This window comes from Aquarana catesbeiana, linkage group LG02 (genome assembly GCF_042186555.1).
Source record: "Aquarana catesbeiana isolate 2022-GZ linkage group LG02, ASM4218655v1, whole genome shotgun sequence".
NCBI classification, from domain to species: domain Eukaryota; kingdom Metazoa; phylum Chordata; class Amphibia; order Anura; family Ranidae; genus Aquarana; species Aquarana catesbeiana.
The window spans coordinates 287760119-287772199 of NC_133325.1; the positions used below are offsets into that span (position 1 = coordinate 287760119).

The 12081-nt window shown below is 44.4% G+C and overlaps 1 protein-coding gene across 5 annotated transcripts in view; it reads left to right on the forward strand.

The window, feature by feature from the left end:
* Window positions 1–12081, forward strand: part of MYO16 (myosin XVI) — a 669347-nt gene that overhangs the window by 563437 nt on the left and 93829 nt on the right. For all 5 annotated transcript variants that reach the window (XM_073614485.1, XM_073614486.1, XM_073614487.1 and 2 more), the window contains exon 25: window positions 8393–8565. In XM_073614485.1, the coding sequence (XP_073470586.1) occupies window positions 8393–8565 (173 nt within the window). The remainder of the gene's footprint in view (window positions 1–8392; window positions 8566–12081) is intronic.

The window sequence follows — 12081 nt, forward strand, 5'->3', positions numbered from 1 at the left end:
TCCTCCGATGCTGCGATGGGGTGGATGACATCATTCCAAGACCCCGCCCCTTGTGACTTCACCGCCTGGGGCATGGTCGGTCAGTAAAGTCACAAGGGGGCGGGGTCTCCAGCTCATCTGGTGGCCACACCCCATAGTTATATATGAACTGTGCGTTACGGAAACTGACAAATCAGCTGGTCGCGCTATTTTTATGTTCAGCGGGTCGGTGGCGGGAGCGGTGGTGGAGAAAGACTGGAGGTTGAAGCAGGGAAAGAAGCCAGAGAAAGATGGAGGAAGAAGCAGGGGAAAAGGAAGCCGGAGGAAGATGGAGAAGACCGGAGGAAGAAGAAGTAGTAGGAAGAAGGAGAAGACCGAAGCAAGGCTGGAGGAAAATGGAGGAGGAAGTGGGGGAAAGAAGAAGACATTTTTAAAAAAGGAATTATCAAAAACCGACTATTGTCTTTTGTCACATTTCACTACTTTTTTTGGTGAATGGGTAGGGGTACAATGTACCCCTACCTATTCACAAAGGGGGGGGCTGGGATCTGCAGAGACTGCATCAGGAGAAGATGACGACGGGAGACACGGCTCGGAGGAGCAGACACCTCAGAGCTATTTGACAATAAAGGAATTGTCAAAAAAAGGCTATTGTTTTTTGTCACATTTCACAGCTTTTTTTGGTGAATGGGTAGGGGTAAAATGTGCATGATACCCATTCACATGGGGGCGGGATCTGGGGCCCCCCTTGTTAAAGGGGGCTTCCAGATTCCGATAAGTCCCCACCCACAGACCCCCACTATCACTGGGCAAGGGTTGTGGGGATGAGGCCCTTGTCCCCATCAACATGGGAACAAAATGTTTTGGGAGACCCCAAAGCACCCTCCCCATCTTGAGGGCATGTGGCCTGGTATGGTTCAGGAGGGAGGGGGGCTGCTCTTTTGTCCCCCCTTTTCCTGCGGCCTGCCAGGTTGCATGCTCGGATAAGGGTCTCATATGGATTTTGGGGAGGGGCCCCACGCCATTTTTTTAAACATTTTGGAACAGGGTTCCCCTTAAAATCCATACCAGGCCTGGTATGGATTTTGGGGCGGACCCCACATAATTTTTTTTTTTAATTTTGGCGTTTTTTTCCTTGATTTTTGAATAGCTGGATTTTTGGAATTCCACACCATAATGTTATTGAATAATTACATACCATTGCATGCATTTGAAGAGTTAAAATGATGGAATAAACCAAACTGATGTGCATTTGCTAATTATGCTTCTGAGTACAATGCATATTTTCAGGTGGTGATACCTTTGGTGGGATTCAAACCCATGGCTTGAACCTTTAAAAGTAGCAGGGCATCTCACTACGCTACGGAGCTGAGCACAATCACACATGGAAAATACAATTACTAATGTTTGATTATTTTCATTCTATACAATAATGTTTTGTATTTGAAGCATTAATATTATGGTACCAACCATGCTCATGTGGCATTGGTTATTGGGTAGGGATGAGCCGAACACCCTGGTTCGGTTTGCACCAGAACTTGCGAACATGCAAAAAATTTGTGCGAACACCGTTAAAATCTATGGTACACGAACAGGAAAAATCAAAAGTGCTAATTTTAAAGGCTTATATGCAAGTTATTGCCATCAAATCCAAAGTTCTTGCTGAAGGCTTATATGCAAGTTTTTTGCCATAAAAAGTGTATAGGGACCCGGGTACTGCCCCAGGGGACATGTATCAATGCAAAAAAAGTTTTAAAAATGCAGTTTTTTCAGCAGCAGTGATTTTAATAATGCTTAAAGTGAAACAATAAAAATGAAATATTCCTTTAAATATGGTGCATTTCTAGAGGATAAAATGTCATTTAAAACTGCTCGCGGTTGTAATGCATTGTTGGATCCCGGCAATATAGATAAAAATCATTGAAAAAAACGGTGTGAGTTGCACCCCCTGTCCATAACAGGTCTGGTACGGATATTAAGGGGAACTATGAGCCAAAATGTAAAAAAAAATGGTGTGGGGTCCCCCCAAAATTCATACCAGGCCCTTCAGGTCCGGTCTGGATTTTAACGGGAACCCCGTGCTAAAATAAAATAAATGCTGTGGGCCCCCCAAAATCCATACCAGCCTGGCAGGGCACAGGAAAAGGGGGGATGAGAGAGCGGCCCCCTCCCTCCTAAACCATACCACACCACATGCCCTCAACATGGGGAGGATGCTTTGGGGTCCTCCCAAAACATATTGTCCCCATGTTGATGGGGACAAGGGACTCATCCCCACAACCCTTGCCCGGTGGTTGTGGGGGGTCTGCGGGTGGGAGGGTTATCGGAATCTGGAAGCCCCCTTTAACAAGGGAGCCCCCAGATTCCACCCCCCATGTGACTAGGTATCAGGCACATTTTACCCCTACCCATTCACCAAAAAAAGCTGTGAAATGTGACAAAAAAACAATGGCTGGTTTTTTGACAATTCCTTTATTGTAAAATAGCTCTGAGGTGTCTGCTCCCCCGAGCCATGTCTCCCGTCATCATCTTCTCCTGGTGCAGTCTCTCTTGTCGCCATCTTCTATCGCCATTGTCTCCTACCACGGTCTCTCCCACCACCGCCTACTTCCCCCACTGCTGTGTTCTTCCTCTTCGCTTGTTCTATGTTCTTCCTCGCCGATGTCTTCCTCCATTGTGTTGTCACGGATTGCCTGCCCCTTTTTAAAAAAAAGGGGGCGGGCTCTCCGTGTGACATCAACGGATGGTCGCACCCCATGGCTGTGTAAGATACACCAGACAGTGGGTGACAACACAATGGAGGAAGATGGCGGCGAGGAAGAACACAGCAGCGGGAGAAGTAGGCGGTGGCGGGAGAGACGGTGGCAGGAAACGGTGGCAACAGAAGATGTTGGCAAGAGAGGCTTCACCAGGAGAAGATGATGGTGGGAGACAATGCTCGTGGAGAAGACAACTCAGAGCTATTTTACAATAAAGGAATTGTCAAAAAACGGCTATTGTTTTTATCATATTTCACTGCTTTTTTGGTGAATGGGTAGGGGTACAATGTGCCAGATACCCATTCACATAAGGGAGCTGGGATCTGGGGGCCCCCTTGATAAAGGGTGCTTCCAGATTCCTATAAGACCCCACCCGCAGACCCCCACAACCACCGGGCAAGGGTTTTGGGGATGAGGCCCTTGTCCCCATCAACATGGGGACAAGGTGTTTTGGGAGGGATCCCAAAGCACCCTCTCTATGTTGAGGGCATGTGGCCTGGTACGGGTTAGGAGGGGGGCTTTCTCATCCCCCCTTTTCCTGCGGCCTGCCAGTTTGCATGCTCAGATAAGGGTCTGGTATGGATTTTTGGGGGCACCCCCACACCATTTTTTAAATTTTGGTGCAGGCTTCCCCTTAATATCCATACCAGACCTGAAGGGCCTGGTATGGATTTTACAGGGACCCTCACGCATTTTTTTTTAAATTTTGGTGCGGGGTTCCCCTTAATATTCATACCAGACCCTTAGGGTCTATTATGGACTGGGGGGTGGAACTCACGCCGCTTTTTTCAATGATTTTTGTCTATATTGCCAGGATCCGACAATACATTACAGCCGCAAGCAGTTTTAGATGAATTTTTTTCCTTTAGAAATGTACTGTATTTATCGGCCTATAACACGCACTTTTTAGGGGGGATAGATAGGGGGAAAATCGCATGTTATACGCAGACAGCGTACCTTGGAGGGGAAGGAGGGGGACAAGTGCCGCCGGAAATCACCGAGCCGTCATCTCCTCTCCACTCGGCTCTCCAACATACAGTCCCACCTCTCCCACCAGCATTGGACCAGTGTTCTGTCTATCACAGCAGCTGGGCGAATGCAGATGGCGGAGGCAGGACTGTGTATGTGACTGCCGACTGAGAGCGAGGAAACAGATGACGGCTCTGTGATTTCATCCGAGATATGGTGAGCTGCATTGAGGGGGCAGATGGAAGCAGAACAGGCTGCAGATGGGCACACAACAGGCTGGGCACACAACAGGTTGCAGATGGGCAGACAACAGGCTGCAGATGGGCACACAAAACAGTATTTTTCCTGAAACTTCCCTCTTAAATTGGGGTGCGTGTTATACGCCAATAAATACAGTAATTTTGCTGTGGTACTGTTATAAACACAGGAAAGATGCACTACTTTAAAGGCAGACTAAGGAGACCCCCCCAGGCACGATATTTAAAGGAATATTTCATTTTTCTTGTTTCACTCTAAGCATTATTAAAATCACTGCTCCTGAAAAAACTGCAGTTTTTAAAACTTTTTGGGGGGATCCGCTCCGAATCCATACTAGACCCGAAGAGCCTGGTATAGACCTGGGGGGGGGAACACCACACAGTTTTCTTCGCCGGAATTTTTTTTTTACTTTCAATGGGGAAGCCACTGACAGCTGATGACTTATTGGTTGTTAAGTACGTGGCGGCGGGCTTCTAGGCACCCCAGTTAGCAACCAGCGATATACAGTATAAATATAAATAAGAACCGCAAAACACTTCAAACATCGCATCACAAACGCAACAGTTGCGTTTCTGGTGCAATTCCATTGAAATCTATTACCCGCAAATCGCAGGAAAAAAGTCCCCGACCATCTCCAAAAATGCACTGGCTGCAAAACGCATAGATGTGGACTGGTACCATAGGAAACCATGTTAAATGGACTGTAGAGTATTTCTTCAAACTACAAAATGCACTAAAAAATGCATAGGTGTGAACCTAGGTTCAGGGTCGGTTCACACTGGAGCGATGCAGGAACCCCACAAATCCAGTGCAGGTTACCGCATCGCATACAACTCACAGGCAGTTCAAACTGCCATATGCAAACTGCTGGGAGTGTCAGTATAAAGCTAAGGACACCCCCAAATCAGTTTGCATATCGCAGAGCGAACTGAAAATTCAGACAGGAATTGGATCGCATGGGTGTGTACACCCATGCGATTCGATTCTGCTGCGGACTTAAAAAAAGGTCCTGTGCGAGTTTGGTCCGAATGCGATGCGAATTCAGCCATACAATCTGTATGGCTGAGTTTGTATCACACAGACATCGCATGTGATTTGCAGTGCGGGGCAAATCACATCCGATGTTGGACAGCACAGCAGTGTGAACCGGCCCTAAGGCCCCTTTCACACTTGTGTGACTTGTCCTGCGATGCCTGCATCCATAGACCTCAAGATTACACTGGCATTGCTTAAAAGCGCATTAAATTTGCGGGAAAAAGCACTGCAAAATCGCGGGACTTTCAGTTCGCACAAGTGTGAAAGGGGCCTTATGGACCTCAAGTTGTACGAAAAGTCGGCCAAGAGTGAAAGGAATTTAATGAGATTCATTGATAACACCTTTGAATGAGGCCCCATTTGCACCAATTCCTGTGTAATCTTGCAGTATATGAACCTCAAGTAAACTTGCATCAAAGTCAAACCAAAGTAGTGCAGGGATAAATTTGACCCACTTGCAGGATGCACAAGTGAGAATAGGGCCTAATTCAAAGGTATTATGCATAAATCTCTTTCACACTGCTGCAACCTGAAAATCACGCCAAAACCAACTTCTGAGAATGCCTGTGTAATATTGCAGCCTATGTACCTCAATGTACCTCAATTCATATGAAAGGCACACCAAAAGTAGTACAGGGACTACTTTAAAGTCGTTGCAACTTGAAGTAGCACAGATATGAATGGTTATCATTGAGAATCATGGGGTACAACTTTTCATACAACTCGGAGGTTCAAATTTGCTGGAAAAGTCACCCAACTGTGAAACAAGTCATATATATATTTTAGAAAATAAATAAAGTGTGGCGCTAAAAATAATGTCATTAGAAAAATGTATTATCCAGTGATATCTACACACATAAAGGTACTCAATCCTGAAGTGTGCACCAAAAAGCGTTGGTGTTTAATTTTATAGCGTGTATAAGGAGATAGTGACCTCCCTAAATGCACCAAACACGCTGGTGATAATCTTATAAGGTGCGTGAAGGGATAGTGACCTCCCCACCTGAAATATCACAAAAACAAAATCAAAAAAAGGAAAATTGCATAAACAGTAGTGTAACTACATCCATATACCAAATTAGTGAAGAGATGAGCTAGTATCCAGTGTATCAATACTGGATAAAATATGTCAAATAGTAAGCTGAAGATTCAACTACAAAATCTAAACAAAAAAGGGAAAAAAAGAATATATATAAACAACACAGTGATGTGTGTTGAATAACCTATTATCCAAAACAGAACCAAAATACAGAATCATAAGTCCATCAGGGTAGGAAGTATAAAGGTATTTATAGTCCACCACTATGTAATGGGATGATTCTAAATCACTTCATATCAGCCTAGGTGCAAACAGTCCTTTAAAGTGTGGTAAGCAAGAGCTGTTGGACATATCATCCCATTACATAGTGGTGGACTATAAATACCTTTATACTTCCTACCCTGATGGACTTATGATTCTGTATTTTGGTTCTGTTTTGGATAATAGGTTATTCAATACACATCACTGTGTTGTTTATATATATTCTTTTTTTCCCTTTTTTGTTTAGATTTTGTAGTTGAATCTTCAGCTTACTATTTGACATATTTTATCCAGTATTGATACACTGGATACTAGCTCATCTCTTCACTAATTTGGTATATGGATGTAGTTACACTACTGTTTATGCAATTTTCCTTTTTTTGATTTTGTTTTTGTGATATTTCGGGTGGGGAGGTCACTATGCCTTCACGCACCTTATAAGATTATCACCAGCGTGTTTGGTGCATTTAGGGAGGTCACTATCTCCTTATACACTCTATAAAATTAAACACCAACGCTTTTCGGTGCACACTTCAGGATTGAGTACCTTTATGTGTGTAGATATCACTGTCTAATACATTTTTCTAATGACATTATTTTTAGCGCCACACTTTATTTATTTTCTCACTTATTTACACTGGTCAGGTTGTTGTGTTGGCTGCTTCACTTTGTAGGAGTTGGTGCAATTTTTTACACATATATATATTTTAATAGAAAATAGCTCTCATTTATATTTGCATAGTCCTTATTGATTAACATCAGAACAAATGTAGGAAGCGATGTGTGAACATGGGCCAGAAGCAAATGTGTGGTGATGCCAAACAAATCAATGAAGCCCACCCACACCAAATCCAACTACCACATCCACCCCCCACATTGAGTAAGCACAAGTACATATCATACCCTTACCCGGCAAATGAGCAGCACCTCATCTTTGCTAAAGATGGACCTCGCCATGTCCACCAAATGGAGATCCTGACTAGCACAGGTACTTCCAGGTGATTCCAATGACTCATTACCGGGTCAGAAGGTGAAACCACGATCTTTTGATCGCAGCTGCGAATATTTGATCACAACCACAATTAGAATGTTTTATTTTCATTTATTTGCAGATATGCGAATCTGTATTTCTACATGTATTGATATTTGAAGGTAAACCTAAGGGAGTTTGATAAGAAATGGTGTCCCTGGGATAGCAGCAGGTGAATTACAAAGACAAAGGCCCAGTTTGAGCCCTGGTTCACACTGACAGCGGGAGGAAATCGTGCGAGTTCAGCTGAACACGATTTCATTCCTGCATGTTAGTCCCGACTGCGGGGGGAATTTCAGAGACATCTGTGTGAGTTTCTGCACAGATGTCAATAAAAATCGCACCCCGAAGTCATCAAAAGTAGTAGAGAAACAACTTTTGGAAATTGTGGTGCTGCACCAATTAGTGTTTTTGAGAGGAGCTTTCGAGCAGAAAAGATACCTAAGTGCCCAAAAACACAGGAAAATGTGCGAAAGAGATCATGAAAAAGTTCAAAGAAGCTCGAAAACGCATAACAAAAATAGGAAAAAAGAGCTGAGGGGAGGGTTTGTGAAAAAAAAAAAAAAAAACGCTTATGCTCAAAAGGGCTCAAAGGAGCTCAATAAAAATTAGCAAAAGAGCCCAAAAAGTACAAGCCTCTTCAAGCTGAAATATAATCACAAATGCCTGTAAAAAGCAGCTTTTTGTTTTTTTGAGCAGCAGTGTGCATGAGCCCTTAGAAAGGATTTTGTTTTTTATTATGATTTAGATCAGTTCTTCCAAATTTTGCCCAGTTCTGAGCCATCATTGCTGTCTTTGCTGTGTCTGAATGTAACCTGTCCCCCCAAATGCCATATGTCCCACCCGCAGTACCAGCATCCATCCACATACAAGCCAACACAGGCTGTTTCATCCTTCTTATTGTAGTATATGCCACTAATAGCTGACAGAAGAGCGAGTACATTATCCCAAAAAACAAGTCTTCACAGAAAGCCTGAGCCCTGCAACACTTTACTTAATGTAATAGAGAGTACTGAGGTGCAAACGCTTTATATATTACTAATTATTAATGCTTTCCCATAGCCAGTGAAAATGTGATTGTCAACCAGATGTTTCAGTCAAAGCTGACTCAAACAGGATCACTTATACCCCCGTATCCACCTTTGAAGCTCAGAGGACCCAAAGCAGCCTTACTTTTTAAAAAAACACTAACCACATCAAATGGAGAGACCAAAAAGATCCTGGAACTTAGTAAGGTAAGATCCAGCAAGGTTAAGTGCTGTTATAATATTTCCTATGTTAAGTTTTGTATGCATCAGTGCATGATGTTTATTGCTTATAGCAGATAGCTATCTGCAATAAACAGTATAGCAGATAGCTATGCTTTATCATTAATTTCTATTGCAAGCATAGAAACACACACACAAGGCTATCTTTAATAAAATAATGGTTTTGGGTTGATTAAATTCTATGCAAGAAGGTAAAAAACCTTCTGCGTGCAGCCCCCCCCCCCAATAGTTATCTGAGCCCCATCAAAATCGTCCAGGGAATCGAACTCCTCATTGGCTGAGGCAGCAGCAAGAGCCATTGTCTCCCACTGCTGTCAATCATAGCCAGTGAAGCAATCAGGAGAGGGAGAGGGTGGGGCTGTGGCTCAGGAGCGAGCCTGATTGGGTGGCACCAGCAAGCAAGCCGCTTGCTCTGAGGGCACTTGGGAGGAGGGAGAGGCCAGGAGTACCAACAGGGGACCCAATAAGTGGAGGATCTGGGCTGCTCTGTGCAAAACCATTGCACAGAGCAGGTAAGTATAACATGTTTGTTATTTTATTTTTTAACCAGTTGCCAACCGCCGCACGACAATGTACGTTGGCAGAATGGCACGGGCAGGCAAAAGGACTTACAGGTACGTCCTTGCCTGCCCGCGGGTGGGGGTTCCGATCGGGCCCCCCCCGGTGCCTGCGGCGGTCGGCAAATCCTCCACGGCAATCGGTGGTGAGGGGGAGGCCATCCATTCGTGGCCCCCCCCTCGCGATCGCTCCTGGCCAATGGGATAATTTCCCTGCCTCTGTATTGTACACAAAGGCAGAGGAAATGATGTCATCTCTCCTCGGCTCGGCATTTTCCGTTCCGGCGCCGAGGAGAGAAGACTGGAATGTGAGTGCACCAACACACACACGCAGTAGAACATGCCAGGCACGCATTACACCCCCGATACCCCCCCGATTACCCCCCAATCACCCCTCCCCCCGTCACACTGACACCAAGCAGTTTTTTTTTTTTCTGATTACTGCATGGTGTCAGTTTGTGACAGTTAGTGTGGTAGGACATTTAGGGTTAGCCCCCTTTAGGTCTAGGATACCCCCCTAACCCCCCCCTAACCCCCCCCAATAAAGTTTTAACCCCTTGATCACTCCCCGTCGCCAGTGTCACTAAGCGATCATTTTTCTGATCGCTGTATTAGTGTCGCTGGTGATGCTAGTTTGGGAGGTAAATATTTAGGTTCGCCATCAGCATTTTATAGCATCAGGGACCCCCATATACTACCTAATAACTGTTTTAACCCCTTGATTGCCCCCTAGTTAACCCTTTCACTACTGATCACCGTATAACTGTTACGGGTGACGCTGGTTAGTTCGTTTATTTTTTATAGTGTCAGGGCACCCGCCGTTTATTACCAAATAAAGGTTTAGCCCCCTGATCGCCCGGCGGTGATATGCGTCGCCCCAGGCAACAACAGATTAGCGCCAGTACCGCTAACACCCACGCATGCAGCATACACCTCCCTTAGTGGTATAGTATCTGATTGGATCAATATCTGATCCGATCAGATCTGTACTAGCGTCCCCAGCTGTTTAGGGTTCCCAAAAACGCAGTGTTAGCGGGATCAGCCCAGATACCTGCTAGCACCTGCGTTTTGCCCCTCCGCCCGGCCCAGCCCACCCAAGTGCAGTATCGATCGATCACTGTCACTTACAAAACACTAAATGCATAACTGCAGCATTCACAGAGTCAGGCCTGATCCCTGCGATCGCTAACAGTTTTTTTGGTAGCGTTTTGGTGAACTGGCAAGCACCAGCGGCCTAGTACAGCCCGGTCGTTGTCAAACCAGCACTGCAGTAACACTTGGTGACGTGGCGAGTCCCATAAGTGCAGTTCAAGCTGGTGAGGTGGCAAGCACAAGTAGTGTCCCACTGCCACCAAGAAGACAAACACAAGCCCGTCGTGCCCATAGTGCCCTTCCTGCAGCATTTGCCAATCCTAATTGGGAACCCACCACTTCTGCAGCGCCCGTACTTCCCCCATTTACATCCCCAACCAAATGCAGTCGGCTGCATGAGAAGCATTTTCTTTATGTCCTCCCGAGTTCCCCTACCCAACGAACCCCCCCCAAAAAGATGTTGTGTCTGCAGCAAGCGCGGATATAGGCATGACACCCGCTATTATTGTCCCTCCTGTCCTGACAATCCTGGTCTTTGCATTGGTGAATGTTTTGAACGCTACCATGCACTAGCTGAGTATTAGCGTAGGGTACAGCATTGCACAGACTAGGCACACTTTCACAGGGTCTCCCAAGATGCCATCGCATTTTGAAAGACCCGAACCTGGAACCGGCTACAGTTATAAAAGTTAGTTACAAAAAAAAGTGTAAAAAAAATATATATATATATATAAAAAAAAAAATAGTTGTCGTTTTATTGTTCTCTCTCTCTCTATTGTCTCTCTATTGTTCTGCTTTTTTTTGCTGTATTCTATTCTGCAATGTTTTATTGTTATTATTTTTTATCATGTTTGCTTTTCAGGTATGCAATTTTTTATACTTTACCGTTTACTGTGTTTTAGTGTTAACCATTTTTATGTCTTCAGGTACGCCATTCACGACTTTGAGTGGTTATACCAGAATGATGCCTGCAGGTTTAGGTATCATCTTGGTATCATTCTTTTCAGCCAGCGGTCGGCTTTCATGTAAAAGCAATCCTAGTGGCTAATTAGCCTCTAGACTGCTTTTACAAGCAGTGGGAGGGGATGCCCCCCCCACTGTCTTCCGTGTTTTTCTCTGGCTCTCCTGTCTCAACAGGGAACCTGAGAATGCAGCTGGTGATTCAGCCAGCTGACCATAGAGCTGATCAGAGACCAGAGTGGCTCCAAACATCTCTATGGCCTAAGAAACCGGAAGCTAGGAGCATTTCATGACTTAGATTTCGCCAGATGTAAACAGCGCCATTGGGAAATTGGGAAAGCATTTTATCACACCGATCTTGGTGTGGTCAGATGCTTTGAGGGCAGAGGAGAGATCTAAGGTCTAATAGACCCCAATTTTTTCAAAAAAGAGTACCTGTCACTACCTATTGCTATCATAGGGGATATTTACATTCCCTGAGATAACAATAAAAATGATTAAAAAAAAATTAAAGGAACAGTTTAAAAATAAGATAAAAAAGCAAAAAAAAAATAAAGAAAAAAAAAAAGCACCCCTGCCCCCCCCCCTGCTCTCGCGCTAAGGCAAATTTTAAAAAGTGTGTTTTTTCCCAAAAAAATGCGTTTGAAAAATCGCTGCGCAAATACTGTGTGAAAAAAAAAAAATGAAACACCCATCATTTTAATCTGTAGGGCATTTGCTTTAAAAAAATATATAATGTTTGGGGGTTCAAAGTAATTTTCTTGCAAAAAAAAATAATTTTTTCATGTAAACAAAAAGTGTCAGAAAGGGCTTTGTCTTCAAGTGGTTAGAAGAGTGGGTGATGTGTGACATAAGCTTCTAAATGTTGTGCATA